The sequence below is a fragment of the Chaetodon auriga genome, chromosome 22, assembly GCF_051107435.1.
Source record: "Chaetodon auriga isolate fChaAug3 chromosome 22, fChaAug3.hap1, whole genome shotgun sequence".
NCBI lineage: Eukaryota > Metazoa > Chordata > Actinopteri > Chaetodontiformes > Chaetodontidae > Chaetodon > Chaetodon auriga.
Window position 1 is genome coordinate 19,860,001 of NC_135095.1, and position 27,500 is coordinate 19,887,500.

Here is a 27,500-nt window from a genome sequence, read left to right on the forward strand (position 1 = left end):
AGCTGAAGACTCTCGCTCAGTTCCCGGAAACTCTCCTTGGGAACCCCAAGAAGAGGATGCGCTACTTCGACCCCTTACGAAACGAGTATTTCTTTGACCGGAATCGCCCAAGTTTCGACGCCATCTTGTATTATTACCAGTCCGGGGGAAGACTAAGAAGACCGGTCAACGTGCCCCTGGATATGTTCTCAGAGGAGATAAAATTTTACGAACTCGGCATGGAGGCCATGGAGAAGTTTCGAGAGGATGAAGGATTTATCCGGGAGGAGGAGCGGCCCCTGCCGGAGAAGGAGTTCCAGCGGCAGATCTGGCTCCTCTTTGAGCATCCGGAGAGCTCGGGGCCAGCCCGGGGGATCGCCATCGTCTCAGTGATGGTCATTCTTATTTCAATAGTCATATTTTGTTTGGAGACGTTACCAGAACTGAAGGAGGATCCCAATGAGCGGCATCAGATCGTGGGGAACATCACCGTGTATTACAAACCAAATGTCCTCACAGACCCTTTCTTTGTGGTGGAGACCCTCTGCATCATCTGGTTTTCCTTTGAGTTAATAGTTCGGTTTTTCGCTTGTCCCAGCAAGGCGGCGTTCTTTAAAAACATGATGAACTCTATCGATATTGTGGCTATAATCCCGTACTTCATCACACTTGGAACAGAGCTGGCTGACGACCAAGACAACAAGGAGGGGAAGGGAGGAGGGGAACAGGCCACGTCTCTGGCTATTCTCAGGGTAATCCGCCTGGTGAGGGTGTTCAGGATCTTTAAACTGTCCCGACATTCAAAGGGGCTCCAGATTCTGGGGCAAACTCTAAAGGCGAGCATGCGGGAGCTGGGCTTGCTCATTTTCTTCCTCTTCATTGGCGTGATTTTGTTCTCCAGTGCTGTCTACTTCGCCGAGGCCGAGGAGAAGGAGTCGTTCTTCACCAGCATCCCGGACGCTTTCTGGTGGGCTGTGGTGTCCATGACGACCGTCGGCTACGGGGACATGTACCCCGTGACCATCGGAGGGAAGATTGTGGGCTCGCTGTGCGCCATCGCTGGAGTATTAACCATCGCGCTCCCGGTTCCGGTCATCGTGTCCAATTTCAACTACTTCTACCACCGGGAGACGGAGGGCGAGGAGCAGGCCCAGCTGCTCAATGTCAGCAACCAGAACTTGGCATCGGACACCAACTCGAGCCGCCGCAGCTCCTCGGTGGTCAGCAAGTCGGAGTACATGGAGATAGACGAGGACATGAACAACAGCATCGATAACTTTAGGGAAGCGAACCTTAGGACTGCTAACTGCACGGCGCCCAGCCAGAACTGTGTGAACAAGGGGAAGCTGCTCACCGACGTGTGAGGCGGCGTCCGACGCACCGGTGTACATATTGTAGAAATATCTGGATGCTTTATCTCCATTGGTGCATTTTATCTTTATCTGCATTGATTCGTTCAAACATGTGTGAATACTGAAGGAGTTTGAGGCACACATGGTCAATACCTAAAGGCAGAGGCTCAGTTTTTCATGGAAAGACGATGACAGAGTTGTTTGGCAATAGTTCAAATATCATCCGGTGTCGGGGAACATTTTTGATAAATTAGTCACTAATTTTAGAAATCTGTACCTTTGAAGTACTTTATTGCCTGAAACTGAAGAGGAACTTCAGACATGATGATCAGTTTGCTGATGGATAAAATCTTCTGTTGCTCTGCAGAAAATAACCAGAGTGATGTCATAGTGATGTCATTAAGGGTATCCTGGTTGTGGCACAGAGACCACATTTCTTTTGTTGTTCTTTTACAGAAAAGCCTGTTACAATCTGGAGGTGTGGAGATTGAAAGATGTGGGTGTTTGTAAGGCGAGTCCAATGAAGGATTGAGTTGCATCATGGGAAGTTTAAGGTTTCGGTGCTTACCCCAAAACAAGGGACCAACAGTCAGGATATCTCAACTTCTGCTGATTGATCTGGATCCCTCCAAATGTACCAGCTTTTACCTGGTAGAACAACAGACTTTATGGTAGTTGTTGTTGCGTTGCATTATGGGATCTGGACACTTTATGATGGATTGCCTCCCTGTGTCACCATCTTCACTTAGCCCGGATTTTGTGGAGCAAATAATAGAATTACAGTTTGTTTTGAATTAACTTAAATTATCTTATTCATAGAGGAAATCTTGTTCTGGAGCTTTTCATGAATACAGATGGATCCACAAGAGAGAAGGACGAGAGCAGAGAAAGTCATTTGAGAGAAAGCGATAGTACACCTGAGGGAGAACCTTCCAACAAGGCGTCCGAGTGTCGAGCATGATAGTTTAAAGGCTTTAACACATAGAAAAACAGAAGTAACAAAGAATGGAATGAAACAGAAAATCAGCACAAGCTTAAACAAAGTAAAACAGATCAAACAAGGGAGTAAAAGTACACTGCAGTGTGAGGTATGAACAGATATTTAAAAGTTTGATAGTATAGAAATTCTAAAGTGACTAAACAAACGTAAAATATTGAGAGCACGAGGGAACAATCTGCCATTTGACACAAGAATTTATCAAAAAAAAACCTCCCCGACACCGACCAGACTCAATATCAACTGCAATAGACTCAACGATCAGAACGGAGAAGAGCGAGAAGCCCGGCTGAGGTTTGAGGATGACTCTCCGTGAACACACACGTTTGGATTACAGCTGAAGTTCAGGCGTGGTTTTCTGCGGCACATCCAGGGACATTTTGGAAAACTCAACGGCAGATGTTTGATGTTTTCAGGCACCTTATGAGAAACAAAGAGGAAGCGTGCCGAGCCTTGTGGAGGATTATCTGCACCGCTGCTGCTGCTACAGGTCGGCCGGAGGTTCCCTGTATGATGCCATGCAACACTCCTTTATATAAAAGCATGTGGAGACTCTCTTCTCTCTTATATTGGCATGCACAAGACGTTACCTCATTTTTATTTTTACATTTTTTCCTTCTTTGACCCTCATCTTCTCCTCCTGGAATCGCAATTTTTTCTCTCATTTGTTTTCACCAAAAGTGCACTGGCTCTTTATTATTGTTTAAGTTATTTTGAAGCATTAAGTGTTGAATGTTAAAGCATTAAGGGAACAGGAACACTTCTTTTTCGAAGATCATGGCATGTCAAAATACTAAAGCATTATGGCCTAATTAGCTATGGTATAGCTATGTATACTTAATGCATGACTACAGTATTAAATTGCTTGCAGTTGTGGAGGGACCGCGGGAGCCGGGGGAGGATGAGGATGATGATGATGATTCTCCTCATTATTGTCAAGCTAACGACAGGAGACGGTGCATGACGGAGCTAAACTGCTGAAGAGGACAAATCTGCTGAAAAAAACAAAAACAAGAAAAAAAACACTCAAAGACGTATCTGATGATCTCTTTAAAAAAAAGACATTTCAGAAATTCCATCCTCCTTTTCATTTCTTTAAAGCTGATCTTTGACGACGGAGTGCATGGGATCATTTCATGTGATTTGTGACCCCATTCTTTTCCTTGCATTTGACTTTTAGACCGTTTCAAGATGGAAAGCAGTAACATCTAACAAATTTCATAGATATATCTAAAATTAGTTTCTAGTGCCTTGAACCCCGTCTCATTATCGAATTGACTAAAGTGCCTCCCGTTACAATAGACAGCAAAGAGCTTACAATGTGCAGCTTATCTTCTCCTGCCATAAAGATGCACTACTCCCTGCACATCTGGACTACAGATGATCACGTTTCGATAAAGATATGAACATGTTCCTTATTCGGGGGCCAGATTTTTGGGCCTGGTTGATGACACATGGCTGCAGTGCACAATCAGCAAGAGATAGCATGAGATAACATGTGGATTATTTGCAGAGAAATTCAAGGGAAACTGGTCTTTTCTGTGAGCTGTAGGTGCTTGAGTTTGACATCCATAGAAAGACGTTCCAGTATTTTTCAACATGGGAGTTATTCTCAGGATTGTGGTTGTTCTGACTCTGAGTCTGCATAATACGTAAGCGCCTACTCACGGGGCAGTGGACAGCTAACCAGCTAGCTATTTGCTGGCTGGTTAGGGAAACACCAAACTACCTATTCAAATGTCTCCAAATCCAAACTAAACACATGATTTAGCCCCTGGGATTAGCTGACCATACGGGATCTGCAAAAAACTGGCGTCTATGAAACCAAATGAAAATAAACATAGAAATCAGCCTGTGGGATTAACCATTGAGGCTAACTGTTCAGGTGTATTTACAGGGCAACCAGGAGGCTAACCAAGATAGCTGTAATGTTAGCCAACTGGCAACAACCCAATCATCTACAGAGACGTGTAGAACTTATAACTTCATATATAGCATGATTCTACTTCAGCATCTTCCTCTTCATTCTGATTTAGCCCCTCGTCTGTGTAGCTTGATTCAGAAAAACATGGCTTTGATTGGATAGTTAGCTACAGTAGCGAATTCTTGGGGCTAACTCTGGTGTTTTTTACTTGGACACAATTACTTATCAGCCCTGTTTCCTAGAAAATACGTTTATATACGACTACAGCTACTATGTTTTGAGGGAAACGGCCAAACTCAGTTTTCTATTAATATATTGAGGAAATGTTAGTAATTAACAAACCTGGCAAATTGCAAAAATGTTGATACTGATCGTATTTTTACTGACAACATGTCTCATTTGTCCCACTCATTGTGAACGCAGCATTATTCAGCCTTCTTAAGGTTCTGTTTGGAAACTGACTGCACTTGTTAATGTTCAGGAAAGACCAGGAAAAGTCAGCAGTGATTTAAGACATGAGATTTTTAGTTCACATTGAGTGAAATCACGATCTTTGCTTCACGCCCGGACAGTGTGGACGTGAACCCTGGACTCTGGTTTCACAGTCCTAAATAAATGCTTAAATGTGGCGTTTCATTCACTCAAACTAACGCTGGCTGTGAAAGTAATCCAGACTGCGATTATGTTGGTCGATATAAACATAATTTCCAGGAGGCAGGGTTGCAGATGTGTGTTTTTGGTGGGAACGAGTGAAAAGTTAGCGTGACCAGTTCACCAGCTCATTGTTTTCCATTTTCAACAAAAGCACAGATTAAAACGGCATCCTGACAAACATCTGCAGACAGAGCTGCAGTCAGGATGTTAAATGCTTAGGTCAGAAGTCCTTTGTGTGTTTTTAGGATGAGATACATTCAGTGTACATCCAAACGCCGACGCCTGACCTCTGGATTTAAAGCTACGGCTCCGACTGCCGCAGCAAACATTTCAAAGGACTCCTGCAGATCTGCAGCATGAAAATCAGCTCTGGTGCTTTTTCTCTTTTTCTGAACTGCCACTGTTGGAGGAACTGAACAGCATCCTCTGGCTGCACAAAACACTGCCTTTCTCTGATTCTGGGACCAAAACACAATGCTGAAAATCTGGATCTGCTCCTTTTCAAAGAAATCTGGACGCAATCTGGCTTTTGAAAATCAGGAAAAACTGAAAACAATGAGCTGCTCTGCTCGAGTCGTTCCCTCAGTTTTTAACTGTCAACCTGCTCCCTTAAGGCTGACATTGTCCAACATGTCCTCAGTGTTTGGACAGTTTCTTGAGGCTAAAGACATGAAGGAGAAATTAGGAGGAAAACAGATGTTTGCTGTGGCTGGATGTCAGCGACCACGTTCACGTGCACAAAATAGTCCAGTTTTTGCCACCTGTTTTTTTTTTTCAAAAAGACAATATTCCTACTCCACTAGTATTCCTCTTTACGTGCAGCCGTACGGCCTTCGATTAACGTAATAATAACATTAATGTAATGACGTCAGTAATGACGTTCAGCCGCCTTCTGGAAAGGTTGGCGTTGTGATATTTGTACAGATTCAAAAACCTGTTGATCTGAAAATCTTTCACAGTGTTTAAAGCAGCCGTGTTTCTCCCTCTGGGCTTTTCTTTTGTGCATGAGTCTCTCCTGCAGCCTTTGAAACTGTCCAACACAGAGTTGAGTGTAAAAACCAGCTGAACATGTTGTCTGCATGTCCAGAACATGCTTCTGAAAGCTGAATAACATCAGCACGTCCCGCATCTTAAGCACAAAAGGCAATTCAGGACATTGTCATATTCAGAATAATAGTGGACAATTGTTGTGTGCGTAAACGTAGTCGTGTTTCCTCTGCAGAGCAGCAGCAACTCAGCGCTCATGTGAACATTACCACAGGCATTAGTCACTCTGCGTGCCAGCAAAATGGCGCTGCTGCTGCCGCTGTGTTGTTCTGAGGGAGCACATGTCCGTGTGAGGAGGACGCCGCTTTGCTGTGGTGTTTTCAGGAGGACGACGGCAACACGAGAACTGACTCATGAATCTGGACGATGTTAGAAAAAGGAAAAAGGTGTGTTGGCCAAAAAATCTGGATGAAATATGCAGCAAGTAAGACTTATTGGCTTCAATCTCACGCTACAGTGTGTACTCAAAAATCACAATGACAGCTGCAAGTGATGAGTCGTCACTGAAAGTGTTAATCTCAGCAGCACCCACACATCCAGCTTCCCTCCTCGCTCAGTGTTGACACTTTAAAACTCAGCTGCGAGGACACACTGGGACAAAGCATATACTTTAAATAGTGAGGGATCTGTGGAGTGTAAATCCCACAGGTAAAAAAAATCACCTGGCCACTTGATAATTCCTGACTTTATGAGATGATGAAGGTCAGTGAATGCATCACAGACACCCAGACAAAAGGCTGATTTCTGGTTTCCCTTTTAAGACATTTTCCGTGCTGAAATGGAGGCATATTTTTTTTGGAATCAGATTCTTGGATTAGTGCAGGTGACGCCAAATCCGCCAAAACACAAATCATTAAGAAGTTCAGGCTCGTAATCGTCTTTCTTTAAGCTTTCACACTCACACAGTTCCCTCACGGCCGCGTGAAGCAGCCTGTTACTGAGCGCCTTCACACAGCAGAATGCTTTTAACGCGTTAACATGAGCTTCATCTGAATGTGCGCAGAGTCCTGCTGAACGTGCCGTGATCGATCACAGCACACGTCTGATGTTTTACATGAAGTGGCAGTGAGGGCGTGTTCTGCGGGACCAAACTGAAAACCAGAGGCAGCCTGAGAGCAGACAGCAGATCAGAACTGAAGGAAACACTTCCAAAAAAACTTTAGTTCGCAGCTAAACAGCAGAGTCTCTTCTGAGTCAGAAGACTTTGTTACATAAGAGTCTGCAGCTTTTCTACTCCAACCAAACACGCCGACAACTCCGCAGTGAAATCGGCTGCAAGAGGATTTGGTTCTGGATCAAAAGTCTGCATCCTCAGAGCTGATCTGTGCGTCTCCACCTGAGCTGACCTGAAAGCCCAGAGCCTCCACCCACACAGGTGTGTTCACTTCAGAGCTCTCAGGTCTGCGTGGGCGTCTGCTCAGTGAGGTCACCCCACTGCAGCTCTGCACTGAGGTCCAATCAGTCGTCAGGATGAGTGAAAACACCTGTTCAGGTGAGCAGGGCCTTTTAAAGCTGCTCTCCTCCATTCAGCTGCAGACCAACAGCAGCTCCTCCAAAAGTCAGCAGACAAACCACTGAGACAATGATTGATCCAGTTAGTTTGGATAAATGCTAATATTATCTTTATTGTCTGAATCACCTTTAATCTATAATCCTTAATTATTTGAATGAGGAAATATGTTCATGTCTTTGTGTTTGTCCTGATCACACGGTGCTGCTGTTTGAACCTGATCTGCATGAGGTCCTGAAGGATTCTGGACCTCTTTGTCTCGTGGGAGCACCAATGCTCTCGCTTCACGTCTGGTGTGCTTCAGCTGTGTGTCATCAGCAGGTTCATAAACTGCTGTTTAACCATGAAGGAAAAAATCCCTTTAATTAACGTTTCAGTGTCCGATGGAGAATGAAATAAAGCTATGAAGGTGCTACATGTTGAACATGCAGTTGGTCCGAGGGAGCAAAATTACAAATTTTCACAAAAATCACAACTTTTTTTAAGGATGAAACCACCTAAAAAAGAAGTTCTATATTTTGACAGCTGTTTGAAATTAGTGATTCAGAGCAACTTCAGGGTAGTCGCTGGTCTTGTGGTTTAAATTCTGTTTGTTCAAACGTGTCGTGTTTTAGGCCAAAGTTTTTCCACATATCTGCACCAGACGCCACCGAAGGGACCAAATGAACTTTTCTAGTAGTTTCATGTCTTGAGCAGCTCACAGACGGACGATTCACACACAAAGGACATTTTTCAGACTGTGCTTTTAAAACCCGTTGTTATTTTTATTCTTTGGACGTTTGGTTGTTCAGTGACGAGCGACAGACGAACTCTTTCCTCCCAAATTCAAGTCCAGCTTTATGACGACAGTTAATATGATTTCGTTTACAAGCTTCCAACTGCCAAGAAATGATCAAAAGGTTCATCCACAGACGATCACCTGATCAATCTGAGCTGCATATCAATGATTTCCGTTAAATCTTCTGAGTGCTGACATAAGCCATCCATGCAGAGTTTCTCAACCTTGACAAGACAAATATATTCTTTGGTTTGATATATTTATAGATTGCTTTTATTGAGGAGCTGCAGAGCGATGACAACATCTTTCACATCACACAGAATCATTTAATCCACCTTTAAAATGTGAGACATGCAGCTTTAAACACAGAATGACATGATGTCTGTGCACCTGGACCGGCCTCTGTAAAAAAAATAATGTCATCTATCAATGAGTATGTCAGTAACTAGGTATTTGGCTAAGCTAACGAGTTGCTAAGATTCCTTCAATTGATTTCCTTTGGGTCTTTGGACTGTAGCTCAGACTAAATAAGCTGTTTCAAGATATGAAATTGGAATTCATGACGAGCTTTATTGTCATTATGTTCAGTTATCAAAAGGCTAACTGATCAATCTTCTAATCAAAAGCATCTTTCAGCCAAGGCCAGTGTGTTTATGTCAGACACTTCATGTAGGTGGCAGTTTCACAGCGCTTCACATACATTTAAACTTTAAAATATAAACCAAGCTTTAAAAGAGTGAACAAAAAAATTGGGACCAAAAAATTAGTAATTGAAACGAAACCACTGAATTCCCTCATGAACTCACTGTGAGTCAGAAAACTGAGTTTAGAGACATTTAGATGGTTAAACATCTGGAAAAACATCATAACTCCAGTTTATTTGTTCAGGTCAGCTGCAGCTTCCAGGATCAAGGATGAGCTTTCCTCCTGATTTCTCCATTTTAATGTCCCAAAATGATCTAAAATGAAGACTGAGGCACATCATCTCTTCTCAAAATCTAATCTGATGTCGTGAAACTATTTTTAGCGTTCAAAGATCACAAAGGAAGTTAGTTCGGAGAGACGAGGCCAGCTGAGAGGAAACAGGTTGAGAAGCTCTGCATCAGTTACAGTGTTCAGAGGAAAGTCTGTGATTTAAAAAGCCTGACACGAGTGATGATGATGATGATGACGGTGATGATGATGATGATGATGGTGACAGTGATGATGATGGTGATGATGATGATGGTGATGGTGATGATGATGGTGATGATGGTGATGGTGATGATGATGGTGATGATGGTGATGGTGATGATGATGGTGATGATGGTGACAGTGATGATGATGGTGATGATGATGGTGATGATGGTGATGGTGATGATGATGGTGATGATGGTGATGATGATGATGATGGTGATGATGGTGATGGTGATGATGATGGTGATGATGGTGATGGTGATGATGATGGTGATGATGGTGATGATGCACTGAGGGTTTGAAGTATGAAAATACTTTCAAAGTGCAAAGAGGAAGTGTTGTCATGTGGCGATGGTAACTTCTGTGACTGAGGCGCATGAGCTCATCGTTCAGACAAACTGATCATGAACTGAATATGTTTTTGATATTGATCATTGATCACCACGCCATTGATATTGCGACACTGTTTCTCTCGTCAGAAAATAATATTCAAATGGTGTATTTTCACCTGGAGGATTGGCGACTTTGGGAGCCATCGATGAGGTTGGGTTTGTTGTTTAGCAGTAGTTCGTGTGTCCCCTCTCGTCCTCACATACAGTCATAAGCCAAAGTCTCATCCCGCCCATGAAGACTGAGAGTCCCAGCAGAGACGTCGTCTGAAAAAATAAAACATAACTGTACCTGTTCACTCTCCGCTGGGCCGCTGAGGTCCTCCCTGACTCAAACTGCACCACGTCACTTCTTTTTGATCTCTTTTCGTTTGGGTTCCTGCTGCAGTATGCAATGTTTGTCATTTGTTGGTGAGGCATAGTTTGTGACCTATGCAAGGTTAGTCTACCATTTACGTCCATTCTGATTTCATCATATTACAACAGTTTCAATAAATTTTGAAAGATACCATTGTGCTGTTTGCTCTTTATTAACATCCAATCAGTTGAACCGGTGCGATCGAGTCGTAGTGAGAATCAATACGTGGTTAAAGGTGAAATTAGCTAAATGTGCTCTTTAGTGACATCTTGTGGCAGCCATGAGACATCGGCGAAGTCATGTGATGTCACAACAGACAGTAACAGACGAAAGGGAACAATCATGAATAGAAACAGAAAGTTTACATTTAAAACTGAGTAAAATATATCAGTTTTTTTTAGAGTTTCCTGTTTTCTCTGCTCCACATGATAGAAAGTTAAGATTAAAGATTAGCAGTTTTCTACTTCCTGCTGTAGTTGTTCACACAAGATCAACAGGAGCAAAGTCAAAGTCCAGGAACAGCAGCAGCAGCCGATGAGATGTGACCTCTCCAAAATAGTCCGGTATGTGAAGCAGCTGGAGCGTGAAGACCTGCTGAGCTGCGTGAACATTAACGTCCGTCTGACGGACAGAAACAAGGGTCAGACTCAACGCAGCAGCAACAGAAGGACTTCAGTTCAGCAGAGTGTTTGGTCGGTGTTTGCTGATGCATTTCATACATCTCTCATCATACTTTGACTCTTTACGTTTCAAGTCCACCAAGAGCTTTTATTACTTCGATACAGAGTTCCTTGTTGTGAAGGAAGGAAAGGAGAGGAAAAGAAAGAGGAAGAGTCTGAAGAGAGAAATGGAAATAAAACCAAGAGCAAAGGAAAGGAAAATAAGCTGAGAAAAGGAAAAGCACAAGAGAAGGAGAAGGAAAGATAGGAAATGAAGGACAAAAGCAAAGAAAATTTAGACAAGTTCATGAAAGGAAGTGAAGAACTGAAAGGAAGTTAAGGGAAGGAACGGAGCAGGAAAGGGAACAGGGAACATGAGGAAGAAGGAGAATCAGAAAGCAGCAGAAAGGAAGTGAGAAGGAAAACAAACAGGAAGTGAAGGGACAAAGTAAAAGCACAGGCGGAGCATGTTTGGGCTCGAGGACACGCTGTGAGTCGCGCTGCAGCGGCGGTGACCTCAAAGCCGACGTCCTCAAACGTCTTGGTGTGCGTTTGGTTCGCGGCTCGTTCTGTGCTGCAGTGCAGGCCGAGCGGAGCCGGTCCGTGGGCTGCAGCGAACCGTCTGAGTCAGAGAGGAGCTATTCTTACCGAGCTAAGAATATGACGCTCAGCAGCATCTGTACCAGCTCCAACAGCCCCACAAAACCACCACCCTGAGAGCCCTCATGCTGCACTACAGGCAGCTGCATCATAACCTCAGAGGTGGCATCCAAAACATCTCCGTGTAAACGAATGTGCACTCAGCCCATCTCTGTGGCCGGCTCGTGTAACGCTCTGACTGATGGAGCGAGTCTATTGGCAGCACATGGTCAGTATGGCCCGCCCTCGCCAGAAAAATGGTCGTATGGAAATGTTTGCACAACTAGCTTATTACGCTGATCCGTATTTATGTTTCCTGTTCAGCTGCGACCTCCAGTGATTGTAGTGATTATGACGGGAGCAAAGGAGGAAGTCAGGTGGTGTAGTCCCTCAGCACTCCAGTAAAATGAGCCTAAAACTAGAAGTAGAAGATTTTTATTTTTCTGCCTTAAGCCTTAATCTAGTCCCAGTTCAATTAAAAACTGCTAAAAATACATCAGAAAGTGAATGTTTTCATGCTTTCTCTGATGGTATATCTGGGCGTGGCTTCATTTCATTGGCTGTTTGAAGCATCAGTCATCTGCAAAATCAGTTGCGATTGGCTTGATCTGTAAATGGAAGAATAGAAGGCGGGCCCTCTGCTCAGCTCGGACTGCTGTTGGCTTCTCTGGTTGCTAGGTTTCGCATAGCAGATCGTGATTGGTCATGTGAGTAAGCTGAGAGATGACAGACTACGCCTTCCTCTCCAACCTCTCTCATCAGCTTTCATGACCTGTGTGATGTCATCAAGGAACAATAATGTAAACAAGCATGGCGTCTGTAGGAGTGTGTACAATGCTGTCCTAAGGCGTCCAGATGAGGCGTCTTTGTGCTAAGCTATGCTAACACACTCTGTGCCCGCCTCTGTGCCGGACACAGTGATGAAGGTGACGTCAGTGGTCTCTCCTCGTGCAGACGTTGGACTGCTCCTTTAACAGACGGTGGCACATTTCTTCTCGGCAGAAGGACGACAGTTACTCATCCACTCCTCGTCTCTGCTGGATGTAAATCCTGTAGCTCCTCTGACACTAATTCCTCCACTGTTTTCATAAGATGCTGTTTTTTCAGCATGAATCACGCTGAGGCTGGAGAGCACTGCGGCATACAGTAAACGGTAGAGTGTGCTGAGAACGAGAAGAGCTGTTTGTGTATATATGGAGACAGAGAGAGGGAGCCTGGGGCAGAGTGCATGTTAGGTTAGTGTGGGTGGACACAGAGGGAGATCCAGAGGAGGAAAAAACAACAGGAACAAAGGAAAACACAAGGAAACAGGGTAGAGGAGGAGGAGGAGGAGGAGGAGGAGGACGAGGAGGGAGACAGCCAAACACTGAGAGCTATTTGAGGAAAAGAAGACATGGAGACAAAGGGATGAGAGAGAGAGGGAGAGAGGACTGAAAAATGAAATGATTTCAAAGCACCAAATGACCATCAGGAGACATGAGGAGACGAACATCTGCAGGAGGCCCAGAACGTCCCTGAAAGAGCAGGAAGCACCGCAGGTATCTACAGCTTCAAGACCCACCTGAAACAAGACTGGATCAGATGGAGGGAGGCAGGGAGGGATGGAGGGAGGGAGGGATGAGGGATGGAGGGATGGATGAGGGATGGAGGGATGGATGGATGGATGGAGGGAGGGATGATAGATGGAGGGAGGGATGAGGGATGGAGGGATGGATGAGGGATGGAGGGATGGATGGATGGAGGGAGGGATGAGGGATGGATGGAGGGAGGGATGATAGATGGAGGGAGGGATGAGGGATGGAGGGATGGATAGATGGAGGGAGGGATGAGGGATGGATGGAGGGAGGGATGAGGGATGGATGGAGGGATGGATAGATGGAGGGAGGGATGAGGGATGGATGGAGGGAGGGATGAGGGATGGATGGAGGGATGGATAGATGGAGGGAGGGATGAGGGATGGAGGGATGGATAAGGGATGGAGGGATGGATAGATGGAGGGAGGGATGAGGGATGGATGGAGGGAGGGATGAGGGATGGATGGAGGGATGGATAGATGGAGGGAGGGATGAGGGATGGAGGGATGATAGATGGAGGGAGGGATGGAGGGATGGAGGGATGAGGGATTGAGGGATGGATAGATGGAGGGAGGGATGAGGGATGGAGGGATGATAGATGGAGGGAGGGATGAGGGATGGAGGGATGGAGGGAGGGATGAGGGATTGAGGGATGGATAGATGGAGGGAGGGATGATAGATGGAGGGAGGGATGAGGGATGGAGGGATGATAGATGGAGGGAGGGATGGAGGGATGGAGGGAGGGATGAGGGATGGATGAGGTATGGAGAGATGGATAGATGGAGGGAGGGAGGGAGGGAGGGAGGGATGATGGATGGATGGATGGATTGATGGATGGATGATGGATGGAGGGAGGGATGAGGGATGGAGGGATGGAGGGAGGGATGAGGGATTGAGGGATGATGGATGGATGGATGGATGGATGGATGATGGATGGATGGAGGAATGGATGGATGGATGATGGATTGATTGATGGATGGAGGAATGGATGGATGATGGATGGATGGAGGAATGGATGAATAATGGATGGATGATGGAGGAATGGATGGATGACGGATGGATGGATTGATGGATGGAGGAATGGATGGATGATGGATGATGGATGGATTGATGGATGGATGATGGATGGATGGAGGAATGGATGGATGATGGATGGATGGAGGAATGGATGGATGGATGATGGATTGATTGATGGATGGATGATGGATGGATGGAGAAATGGATGGATGATGGATGGATGGAGGAATGGATGGATGATGGATGGATGGATTGATGGATGGAGGAATGGATGGATGATGGATGGATGGATTGATGGATGGAGGAACGGATGGATGATGGATGATGGATGGATTGATGGATGGATGATGGATGGATGGAGGAATGGATGGATGGATGATGGATGGATTGGTGGATGGAGGAATGGATGGATGATGGATGATGGATGGATCGATGGATGGAGGAATGGATGAATGATGGATGGATGGAGGAATGGATGAATAATGGATGGATGATGGAGGAATGGATGGATGATGGATGGATGGAGGAATGGATGGATGATGGATGGATGCAGTCCTTCACTGAAGCTTCGAGCTCTGCTCAGTAACTGAACTGCGTCTCGGGTGTTGGAGTGAAAATCCTGAACAGTTTTCACTCATTGTTTCATGTCGGGACGAATCGATTCACTGAATCCACATTTGGTGCTGCAGTGTGTGCTTGTGGTGATGAAGGAACAACAGTGTGGATGTGTTTTTAATGCTTTCTGTGCATCAGTGGAGGTCTACGACAAAGAGGAAGGAGATCTATGGGGCTGTGATAGAAACAAAGAACGTGTCAGCAGATGCGTTCACTGTCAGTTTGTGCCTGCACATGAGAAAAACATGCTGCTTTCCAGAGACATAAAACTGAATCTTTGACCAGAATGAAGTAAACCTTTTGTCGGGCGTCAGTGAAGCCGGCTTGAACACACGCTGAATCCACTGAAAATCACTGACCTTGGAGAGCTGCTGTATGTGGGCGCACCGTTGGCACAAGCTGCAAACACCCACTCACATCCACCCACATGCATTGTCTCTCTCTCTCTGCAGACACACAGACGTGGCTAACCTAATAGCCTGGCTGTCTCCTCGAGTTTCATTTTCCACTGGAGCGTTCCAGCCCTTACCTGAGCTGGCAGCAGTCCATTCAGGCAGAGAGGAGGGGAGCCGGGCCGGGCCGGGCCGGGCTTCCACCTTCAGACAGCCTGACACAGCAGAGAACAAAATGTTGGCTGGTTGGGTTTCATCTCTTCCTCCGTCTGCTGACGTAGAGCTCTGAGCTCCACGACCAGCGTCCATATGGGCTCACAGCATGAAGCTTAGGCAGCATGAAGACACCAGAACCAGCATTATTTCTGCTGGTCGCTCTGCATCAGCGTGTGCATGAAGAGTCGCTCTGTTAATCGTGTCCGAGGGAGCGACGCACATTTTAAATGACTACACACGAAAAATGATTCATATCATCATCAGTCGTTTATTCTGAACTAAAGATTAAGTTTTCTGTGAACGTTCAGAATCCTCGCTCACCTGTGAAGGAGGAAGTCGCATCATGTGTCGTGTCACAAACTCGACTTTTACATGTTGGTTTCCTGTTTCCACTGTCAGCACTGGTTTCCTTTAACCATGACCATGACTCCTGGCTGGTTTAACCTCTGAGGAAGACCCAAGGCAAACTGCTGACCCCTGCCACCACCCACCACCTCCAACGAACATCAGCAGCTTTATTAGACACTCAGAGGCCAAGAGGCTGGAAAGGCTTCTCATAAGGTCTCACGTATTTCAGCAGACTGCGTAGTTTGTTTAAACACACTTTTATTTTGAAAAATAACAAAATAGATTAAATTAATAATATTAATTACAAGTAGATTCTGGTACAAGGACTTATTATACAATATGATACAACAAGATGAGATAATCCTAAAGAGAATATCAACAATGCAAGGGTTGATAAATCAGTAATCAATACGGTAACTTAAACAGAGTAAATTAGACATATCGCACAGTCTAGTCTGCACTGATATTACACATGAGTGAAGGAGCCACTTTGGGTGCGTGTCGTCTGCTGGCCTCAGTGTCGACTGTACAGCAGCAGCAGAAAGGAAGGAGCTGCATCATCTCGCATGTTCATCAGCCATCATCCTCCTTTCTCCAGTGGAGCGGGTGTGGCTGCTAGCATGACTAAAAATCTGATGATCTGCCCGTGGAGTTCACACGCTGAAGCTCACAACAGAGTTCAAAAAGACATCAGATACATGTCCACACTTTGGAAGGACCTTTAGACGCCCCGTCCTCATGCCTGACATTTAGAAACAAAGACTCTTGAAATGAGGAAGCCCTGTCAGAGGTGGACCTCTGCTCGGGGGGCAGCATGGTGGAGGAGCTGCTCTTAGGCCGGTGTCCTGTTCCCTTCTTGTATCATATTAGGTTATAAAATATTCACATCTGTGCTTTCTTGAGCGAGTCTCTACTGTACGAGCCGTCTGTAAGAGGAGAAGAGGAGCGCTGTCAAAGGATCGACCGCTGCTCTTCGTGTGCAGCTCGTACTGTGACTTGTCTGGTTCAGCCTCAGTGATCCCAGCAGTGGCAGACAGACTCAGCCAGAGACCAGCCGGTGGAACATTTAGCAGCTAAAGAGTCAGACGTTTCCCTCAGGAGGCGGTGGAGACCACAAACAGAGCTAAAAGGGAGAGAAGACTGGACCGACCTTCATCAGGAGACACAAACAGACTCTGAATGGACGATCCTGTCGCTCTGCTGGCTGTCGGCAGCTGCACGCTAACATGTTAGCCACAATGTGATTATTAGATGATCACCACATTGAGCGGCTGTTTCAGGAAATTACTGAACCCTTTTAAACATGAATCTACTGCTGAGGTGACTTTAAAGATGTATGTCTTCAGCAGGAACCAATGAGCTCCAAGCTGAGAGCCACAGACAGGAAGTGAGAACGTACTGAAAGAGGCTCAGACATGTTGGTTTGGAAACATTAATCATTAAACTACTGATCTAATCTTCTTATTTGAGTTTATTTAGGCGTCAAAACCATTTTTAGCAGCAGCTGACTTAAAGTCTCAACACAGACAGTTTAAAGGTTAAATGTCTGACACGGAGCTGCTTGTTGGCACACTGGAGGAGGAGGTTTGTTAGTAATTTAAGCTGGGACATGTTGACTTCCGCCCGCCCGTCCGTCTGTCCGTCAGTGGTTAGCGTGTCCGTCAGAGCCAGCAGCAGCAGCTCATCGTCACCTGTCCCAGCATGTGATCTTCACATGTCGGCTCTACACTAACTTTTTCCACAGGCCTGATCTTTATGAGCCGTCTCTGCTGCACCTGTCTATTGTCAGCCAAGTGGAGGACGGACCACAGACTCCTCCTCCTCCTCCTCCTCCTCCTCCTCCTCCTCCTCCTCCTCTGAGAGGCCCAGCAGCCTCATCGTCTTTCTCATCTTTTCTTGTTGATTAGTGCAGCGATGTTGTCAGTGGTGGATAGTAGCCAAGCACTCAAGTGCTGCACTCAAGTACAACTTTGAAGTATTTCTACTTCCCTTGAGTTTTCCTCACATCTGTACTGTACTTTCAAATTAAGATTTTACAATCAAAGCACAGTTATAGGAACAGTTTATGGTAAAATATGATCTCTTGTTCCAGATTAAACTACCAAAGGATGTGAAGTAACTAAAATTAGCTTCACTTTGACCAAAAGCAACACAAAAAATACCAAATAGAAGTTCAATAATATTGATCCAGTATTGATCCAGCCTGCATGGTTTTCAATCCGTACTGCTGCTTTGTTGTGATTGCAGGATTCTTACTGCGGTACTTTTATTGAAGTAAATGATGTGAGTACTTCTTCCAGCTCTGGATGTTGTGCTCTAAAGTGGTTCTTTTAGTTTTGTGTGCTTTGGAAACTTCATGATGTTCATTTAAAGATCTTTTAGGAAACTGCTCTGTTCCTCTGACTCTGGGATTTGAAGGTTTTATCCACTCGAACAGACATCTCCTCGGCCATGGCGTCGTGTTGATGCTGCATTTTAAAATCGGCCAGCGTCGCTCTCATTTCATGCGACGCACTTATGCTCCCGTCTTGCTTCTGGATAGATATTTGTCTGTTGTGGCCTTAAAATAGCGATGCAAATGACACATTTTTACATTACCGCTGGTGATAAGCGTGATGTGCTGTCAATGGGTCGCCTTAACGAAATGCAGCATCCCAAATCCCCTCTCAGCTGCACTAATCTGATGTGAGAAGAGGGAGGAGGGCTGTTAACTCAAAGACCGGCCGCTGAGGTCCAGACGAGCGCGGACGGGTGGACACTGAGGGAGCTGTTTCAGTCTCCCAGTGGCAGATGGGATATGTAGTCCCTTCAGCTGAGGCATGCCGGGAGATGGACCAGGTCAACCTGGGGACAAAAAAGGTCGATTGGCACACTTCCTGTTTTGGGATTTCAGGTCTGTGAGCCAATAGGAAGACAGGCGATAGATGAATCATTTGCTTGTGAAACCTTTTTTCTGTAATAACTTTAACAAGATTTAACAACGTTTTAAAAAAAATATTATCACATTGCTGTTTAACAGCTGATCAGTACAGACTGCAGGATCTTTTTCTACATTAGATCGTAGAGTCAGAACTTCTACACATTGGTCCCGGACCAATCACTGCTCGCCGTCTTTCACGACCTGTGTGTCATCGAGAAGGAGGGGCAAGGGACCAACTTCCTGGAACAGGCAGTGCATCGTAACCTAAAATGAGCGTTCGAATCACCACCTATAAATGAACCAATTATTAACCAGAATCCATGACTCTGGATATGGAAACTCCATAAAGTTTGCATTTGATCACATGACATTAGGCTACAACCACAGAAGTGATGCATATGCAGAGATGACCCCACAAACGACTCCTGATTGAGGTGCAGTTGATGAGGAGCGGTAAAGCTTGTAAGCCGCTCATTGTTGGTGTAAACACATTCCAGCAACACAGTCTTCACCTTCTGTCCAGCAACCACAGCACAGGTCTGCTTTCACAGCGCAGCCGGGATCCACTCTGTCAGCTGACCGCTGGCCGCCGGCCGCTGGACAACGAGACTGAATGATTGATACCAAACACGGTTCTCGAAAGCAGGCCGTAAATGATGGATGATACTGAGAGAAGCAGCCACTCAACCTCTTCAGTTACAAGGTGCAAAGTGCAAAACCCGACAGCTGATTTTGTCACCTGACACTGTGTGTGTGTGTGTGTGTGTGTGTGTGTGTGTGTGTGTGGGTGGGTGGGGGACACTCCACAGTCAAAGCAAGCAGGAGAACAACCCAAGAGCCACTTACCGAGCCGGGCACACAGAGTTTAGACACGTAGAAGCTCAGAACTACAGGTTACACTGTGTTTAGTGTCGGGTTGCACAAGATTATTTCGCCCTCAATCAAATCTGAAATCTCCTCTGTGCAGAGAAACGACAACACCCTTTACCAGTCCAGTACAAATGAGCTTAAAACACGTAACCAAGGCAGACCCAGAGTCAGCTAAAAGCTGCTCTGCATGCTTTTTTTTTCTTTTCTTTTTTTTTCAGATGACTGAACCTGGGACTTATTAACTGTTGGGCGACAGCCTGAAGCCTTACCCTAGTCCACGTTAAATAAGTAAATACACCACAGAAACTGAATGTTGTCATGTTTTCTCTAATAGTATGTCTCCAAAAAAAGGCCTCTGTCGACATTAATCTCTATATTTATATTCATGAAATATGACACACAGAAGAAAACACTGAATATGTCTGAAAGAAGCCTGTAAATTATGTTTGAGAATTAAAAATATCAGCAAAACTCACCTCTGATGAAACATTCACACAAACGTTTTACACTCCCTGCACTCATGATTCGGTTAATTGTACAGTTCATCAGTTGTTATTGTTGTTATTGTTATGCATTGAATATGATGTGAAATATCCATAAAATATGTCACTGAGTCCATCAGGTTACTCAGCAATCGAGGGTTTGGAGGCACGTCTGGAGAGGACGCTCTGTGGTTTTAGTGAGGCTCGTTTCTATGCTGATGGTATGATCGTGTTGGTGTGAAACGTTTGACAGATTTTCAGCTGGTGTTCAAATCGTTCTGGACGATGCTGCGAACGCCATGGCGTACAGCTAATAAAAGGCATTTCTGTCAAACTGAGTCTCTGTGCGAGTAGTTCAGCTCTCAGCTCTCTGCTGAAGACCACGTTCTGAGCATGCTCCTCTTCCTCTGGGCGGCCTGCCCCCTGCCCTTTGTTTGTTCCTGTCTCTGGTTTGTTTTCATGGCCTTCGTCACACTGAGGCTCATGGGCCTGCAGCGAGGCCTTCCACAGGACGGGACCCGTGTCTTTAATACACGCTGACAGCGGATAACGGCTTCATGCTTGTGGAAGTGCACGTACTGTAAGCATTCGGCTGCCTTTTGAGGCCGGAGACAGAACTCTAAAAACAGGAGCTGTGAATAATACATCAAAACAAAAGTCTTCAGGACAAAAGGGCAGCTTGGAGATTCGTCTTCAGAGGACGGACAGGCTGAATGGACTAATGTCAGCTTGGTGTCAGTCAGCAAGCAGGAGCAAAGGATGAAGAGTCAGAATGACGAGATGCTGCTTCGCTTCTCTGAAGCCTGAGAAGACGCTAGAAATGCTGACTGACTGTTGGTCGCTTTGATCAACAGTCTATTGATCCTGGTGATGTGGACGAGGAATCTGATTGGTTCTGGGCAGCTGTAAAAGTCGTAGAGCTGAAACAATCACTGGGCGAATCAATTGACAGAAAATTAACCAGCACTGATTCTTTGTTTCAGGCATTTTCAACCTTTTTTTTGGAGGATTCACTCCTTTTCTGTTTTATATCAAAGTAAAGTGAACATCTTTGGGCTCTGGACCGAAAACGAAACCTTTAAAGACGTCATTTTTCAGCCCAAGCTGTCAATCAAGAAAACAACAGCAAATCTGAAGGATGGTACACATCCTGATAAAGAAAGCTAACAAACAGTAAGCACATACCTGTCAGGCTTCTGCTGTAAACCAGATCAAACCGGACTCGTTTATCTTCGCAGAGTCTTTCAGAAGCCTCTGCTGGTGATTTCTGCTCTCAGCTGCTTCTTCACAGCTTGTGGGAGTTTTGTCATCAGTTTTCTGGGTCATTGTGAACTCCCAGGCTGCGGCTCAGTAATGGCAGGTCGTAACCTAAAACTCAGTAGAGTCCTGTGCAGGGTTTAACTACCGAGCAGCAGGATGGCGAGGCGCAGAGGGAGGTGAGCGTCGGCCGAGTCTCTGCTCAGCTAATAAACGTCAGCAGCGTTTGCTGCGCTCTGTTTTTACTGGTTTGTCTGGAGTCTAACTTTAAAAGCAGCTGATCTTCATCAGCGATTTCATGTTTCCTTGAATGTCTCTCAGACGTCATTATTTGGTTGGCGCTGCTAGCCGTCTGCCACAAAGTGGTAAATGACAATCAACAGATAAATAATTAGCTGTGATTCATGTGTTTAAGTTCGTTAAACTCACTGTTCATGCTCAGAATGTTCTTCTCTGGTGTTTGATGTATCGGTGATGTGAACTTTATCCACAACAATATCTGTCATCATCTTTTACTTCGGTAAAGTACATGTATAAGTACAAATCCTGCGTTGATTTATCGTTTCATTTTAGTTAAAGAACTGAAGAAATATCAGCTGAAAGCATCAAAAGTCAAAGTCAGTCATATTTTATGTTGTCATCACTCTGCATTTTCAGCAGTTCATATTTCATGAACTCATCCATATTTTATATTGATTTTGTATGTTTTGTGTGTATGTTGTGTATCCAGTTACTGAGTGTGTTCTCAACCACCCCTGACCGTTAGTGTCATCACTCCAGCAGTACTCTGCACTTAACTGCTTTTGCACTACTAAACTGCATCTCTGAGTACTTGTACTGTGTTCAGTGCCGAGAGTCAGGACAGATGTGCAGTCTTAACCTTTAAAGTAACTGTAACTGTAGCTGTGAAGTAAATGTGGTGCAGTAAAACGTGCGTCAGTCTGAGCTCGTGTGAACATGAGTGGACGCAGCCTCGGTCCTCCTTCAGCCTGGACATGACTGACATTTATGATGGACACTTTCACTCCACATCACTCACAGATCACCTTCCACCCATAAGACCTTCAGCTCCACCTCGTGGCTCCTCAGCAGCACTGCAGCTCAGCCTTTCATTATGGAGCACACGTCCACAGACCCGACACGTCGCCGTGGGAGGGATGCTGCTCGCATGGAGACGAGCCCTGGCAACAGGCAGATACTACTGTGTGTCGCCATGGTAACCTGTGAGCTGGTGAGAGGAGGAGATGTCAAAAACTGAGGGAGGAGAACAAACATTGAAACACGAAGGAGGAGAGACACTAAATAACAAGCAAGTGCCTCAGAGGAAATGAGATATTATGACATGATGGTGAGAGAGAGGGGGAGAGAGAGAGAGAGGGAGAGAGGGAGAGGGAGAGGGAGAGGGAGAGAGAGAGAGAGGGAGAGAGGGAGAGAGGGAGAGAGAGAGGAGAGAGGGAGAGAGAGAGAGGGAGAGGGAGAGAGAGAGAGAGAGAGGGAGAGAGGGAGAGGGAGAGGGAGAGAGAGAGAGGGAGAGAGGGAGAGAGGGAGAGAGAGAGGAGAGAGGGAGAGAGAGAGAGGGAGAGGGAGAGAGAGAGAGAGAGAGGGAGAGAGGGAGAGAGGGAGAGAGAGAGGGAGAGAGGGAGAGAGGGAGAGAGAGAGGAGAGAGGGAGAGAGAGAGAGGGAGAGGGAGAGGGAGAGAGAGAGAGGGAGAGAGGGAGAGAGAGAGGAGAGAGGGAGAGAGAGAGAGGGAGAGGGAGAGGGAGAGAGAGAGAGGGAGAGAGGGAGAGAGGGAGAGAGAGAGGAGAGAGGGAGAGAGAGAGAGGGAGAGGGAGAGGGAGAGAGAGAGAGGGAGAGAGGGAGAGAGAGAGGAGAGAGGGAGAGAGGGAGAGGGAGAGAGAGAGAGAGGGAGAGAGAGAGAGGGAGAGAGAGAGAGAGAGAGGGAGAGAGGGAGAGGGAGAGGGAGAGAGAAAGGGCGAGGGAGAGGGAGAGAGAGAGAGAGAGAGAGAGAGAGAGAGAGAGAGATTTCTTTATTCTGAGATAATTCTCGATTACATCACCATTCCATCAAAAATGACAGACTAGAACCAGTAATGTAAAGATAAACAAATAGATAAATAAAACAAAGAGCAAAAGAGTAAGAAACAGCCCCCCCCCCCCAAAAAAAAAAAAAAACCAAAACAAAACAAAAAAACAAACAAAAAGAAACAAGACAGCACATCAGAACTGAACAGAAGTGTCCCAGCTTCACAATCCCAGCCTCTCTCAGTCTGGATCTCAGGCTGAAAGACGGCAGGTCCTGAGACGAGATGAGATGAAGCTGGTCCCAAACAGTGGCTCCTCAACAAGCCACATTCCTGGTGTCCCCACAGCCTTCCACTGGAACAACAGCACCTGCCACACCTGTAGCACTGACTGATAAAAAGGTGTTAAACCAGTTAGGTCTATGGACTGGGGCTGGAGCAGGAAGAGATGTTTATCCAGTCCTAACCGTCCAGCCCTCCTCAGCAGCACACAGGCAGTGTCCATCCAGGGCAGGCCAAAGTCATACAGCAGCTTCAGAGCCATTTGCAGTCTGAAGGCTGTGATGTGGGAGTCAATGTCCACCAGGCTCTGTCCTCCCTCCAGCACCGGCAGGTACAGTACCGCCAATTTCACCTAGTGCTGCCCCGACCAGAAGAAGTCCACAACTGCCCTCTGGACCTCCTCAGTCAGGCCTCTTGGTGGAGGCAGGACTATCAGTCTGTGCCAAAGGGTCGAGGTGACCAAGTTATTAACGATCATGACCCTGCCCCTGTAGGAAAGCTGTGGCAGCAGCCATTTCCATTTAGACAGTCTGGCACACGACGTCTCTAAAGCACCCTCCCAGTTCTTCCTCTGAGCCTCTTCAGTCCCCAGATAAACCCCCAGGATCTTCATGCCCTGCCATCCCCAGCTGAGGCTCCCTGGTAACTGCGGGATCTGCCTGTCAGCCCATTGCCCAACTAACAACCCCTCACTCTTATCCCAATTAACTTTAGCCGAGGATGCCCCCTCATGCAGGTCTAAACACTCCACCAGGAGTGCCACATCCCTCGGGTCTCTGACAAAAACATTGATGTCATCAGCGTAGGTCGATGTCACCAACGAGGGGCGCTGTGGCAAACCTGTGAGTATGAGACCTGATAGCCTGGATCTTACCCCGTTCAGAAGAGGTTCAATGGCTAAAGAGTATAAAAAAGCCAGAAATGGGACACCCCTGCCTAATCCCTCTCTGAACCCACACTGGACAGCTCAGCCCTCCACCCACCTTCAGCAAACAAAACGTGTCCCTGTACAACAACCTAAGCAGTGAAACAAACTCATGACCAAAACCAAAAGCCCTCAAAGTGGAAAAAAGAAAACCATGGTCAACCCTGTCAGAAGCCTTCTCCTGGTCTAGTGAAATGATCCCAACATCAATGTTGTGAAATTTGCAAATGTCTAATAAGTCCCTCATAAGAAATAAATTGTCCATGATGGATCTGTCCGGTACGCAGTATGACTGGTCCCTGTGAATCAACCCCTCCATGAAGACTTTCAGCCTGTTGGATAGCACTTTTGAAAGAAGTTTGTAGTCTGTGCACAACAAAGCCACTGCTCTCCAGTTCTTAAGAAGAGCCAAGTCCCCCTTTTTTGGGAGAAGCGAGAGGACCGCATGGCAACATGAAACAGGTAAGAGTCCAGCACCTCCTGCAGCACCTCCCACAGGTCATCTCCCAAACTCCTCCAGAAATGATGGTAAAAGTCTACAGGCCACCCATCCAATCCAGGAGCTCTACCTGGAGCTATCTGACCTACAGCAGCAGTAAGCTCCTCTAGAGAGACATCAACCTCCAGCACAGCTCTTCCACTGGGGCCCAGCTGAGGAAGCCCCTGCAGCAGCTCATCCATACAGTCACTGCTACAGTCCTCCCTCCCAAAGAGGGCACTGTAGAACCCCACAGCATGCTGCCTCATCTGGACTGGATCAGTTGTCGCCAAACCATCAGGGAGGCAGAGAAAGACCATTTGCTTGGCCTGAGAGACAGACCTCTCCAGGTTGAAGAAGAAGGAGGTGTGTGAAATGTATGTTGGATGCTGGCGTACACACTCTGGCCTTAGTTTTCAGTCAGAAAAACTGCAGCTAGTCCAGAGAGTTTTGTTCTTCTTCTTTATTAGTTCCACACATGAACAAGGTGCAGGATGCGTTGTATTGCTTTATGTTGTGGTTTCCTGAAGTATGGAATAAATAAACAATACAGCTATTAACATGTCTGTGATATAAACACACGAATGGTAGCACACAAAGAACGTAGTAAAACAACAACTTTGGTCAAATAATACTTCCTAATGGCCGCACGGGGGCGCTTCAGGCTGCACCATTACAATCTAACACACACAACGTAACGTAAATGTCGTCAGATATTACAGCCATCCATGTATGAAACACTCAACCATAACAGATTCATATGGTTAGAACACATATATGGATAAAGATGGACGTATTACTGGCCCGTAACAACATACGTCACTTAGAAAAAACTCTGTGGGCGAGAACGTGCATCAGGTAGTTACGACACATAATAAACAACAGATGCAAACGTACTTTGTACTCACGCACAACAGATACAAATAACGGCGTGGACGGCCACAACCCGGTTGTTTAGCGCTGTCTCTACTGAACAAGATGTGCGCAGCACGCTACACATAACTTGTCTGTCGTCCTTCGGGACTACTCGGGTCTTTCCGGTGACGTTCGGTGTTGCGACGGTGACCATGCGTCCATGGTGCGTGCGTCCATGTCTCTAATACCGATAAACCGTGGCTGACCAAAGCCCCCTTAGCCCTTTCATGTAGAAATGACCGTAGTTCCTGTTTCTTCTGCTGAAGTCTCTGACTGTTTGTGTTGTTGTGAGTGAATAAACTGTCCTCTAACCGCCTGATTTCCTTTACCAAATCTTCAACAGCTTTTTTGACTCTACCTGTGGAATGACTTGTGTATTGCTGACAGAATCTCGTAGATGAGCCTTACCCACCTCCCACCACTGACTCAAGGATGTAAATTCCCCCTTCCTTCCTCTCCAAATTCCCCAGAAGGTCTCAAAGCTCTGACAGAAAGTGTTGTCCTGAAGCAACCTGATGTTAATATGTCAGTATGAGCTGCTCTTAGTGGTTGGTGATATGTGGATGTCTGAAGTCACAAGGTGATGATCAGTGAAGCCTACGGGGTAGATGTTGCTGCTCAACAGTCTGTTGATGAACAGCTGGGATATGTAAACCCTGTCCAGTCTGGCTGCACTCACCCTACCATCTGAAACCTTGACCCATGTGAACTGCCTGTCCTTTGGATGTTTGACCCTCCACACCTCCTCTCCATGGAGGAGATGATGCTGACATGAAGCCCTGGAGAAAACAGAGCTGCTACACCTGCTGAAAAATTGGACCCATGAGACAGAAAATACTGGCCCTTCCACCACAAACCCCAGTCTACCTCATTGCTCCTGTCACTGTGTGTCTCCTGCAGGAAGACATCTTATCTTTTCTGTGAGACTGTTCCTGAAACCACTGCCCTCTTCTGAACATGTTTCAGCTTCTCGCTCTTACAGCCGAGGCCGACAGTCTGAAAGCCGCTCGCCAATTTCCCGAATCGCTGCAGCTCTCTCTCCAGCGCTTCATTGGGGATGAACAGGGGAACACTGGACACGGTGACCCAGGTCGAGGGCACGGCGAGCGGGGAAACCTGCAGGTAAACTCCGTTCAGTGACACGCCGCTAGCAATCACCTGAGCCACAAACCGCTCCTCTCTCAGGAAAATCACCACCCCTCTGTTCATCCACGATGCGTGAGACAGGTTCTCATGTCCGACAGAGTCTCCCACAGCCAGCAGAACATCCTCAACGGGGACCGACGGGTCCGGCTGAAGCCGCACGCCATGTCTCAGAGACAGGGTTGGCGTCTCAGAGGACGCCATCCCGCCGAGAAACACGACGAACCGCCGTCCAAACAACAAACAAACAACCAGCAAACCACAATAACAACTACAAAGTCCAAACAATCATAAAATACTCACCGTAAAGAAGACAAGAGGGAAAAAAGTTAGAAAAACTTACAAACTCTCAGCAACCTCACCACCACCAAACTCCCAGCATGCAGCGAGAGAGAGACAGAGAGAGAGAGAGAGAGGAAGGGAGAGAGAGAGAGAGAGGAAGGGAGAGAGAGAGAGGAAGGGAGAGAGAGAGAGAGAGAGAGAGAGAGAGGAAGGGAGAGAGAGAGAGAGAGAGAGAGAGGGAGAGAGAGAGAGAGAGAGAGAGAGAGAGAGAGGAAGGGAGAGAGAGAGAGAGAGAGAGAGA

At 46.2% G+C, this 27,500-nt stretch overlaps 1 protein-coding gene across 3 annotated transcripts in view; it reads left to right on the top strand.

Annotated features, from left to right (window-relative positions):
• The window catches only part of kcna1b (potassium voltage-gated channel, shaker-related subfamily, member 1b), an 11,898-nt gene extending 1,584 nt beyond the window's left edge, over window positions 1–10,314 (top strand). For 2 of the 3 annotated variants that reach the window (XM_076721807.1, XM_076721808.1), the window contains exon 2: window positions 1–10,314. This exon is cut by the window's left edge. In XM_076721807.1, coding sequence (XP_076577922.1) covers window positions 1–1,343 — 1,343 coding nt within the window. In that variant the 3' untranslated portion in view covers window positions 1,344–10,314. The other variant, XR_013075821.1, reaches the window with a different exon arrangement.
• The last annotated feature ends 17,186 nt before the right edge of the window (window positions 10,315–27,500 follow it).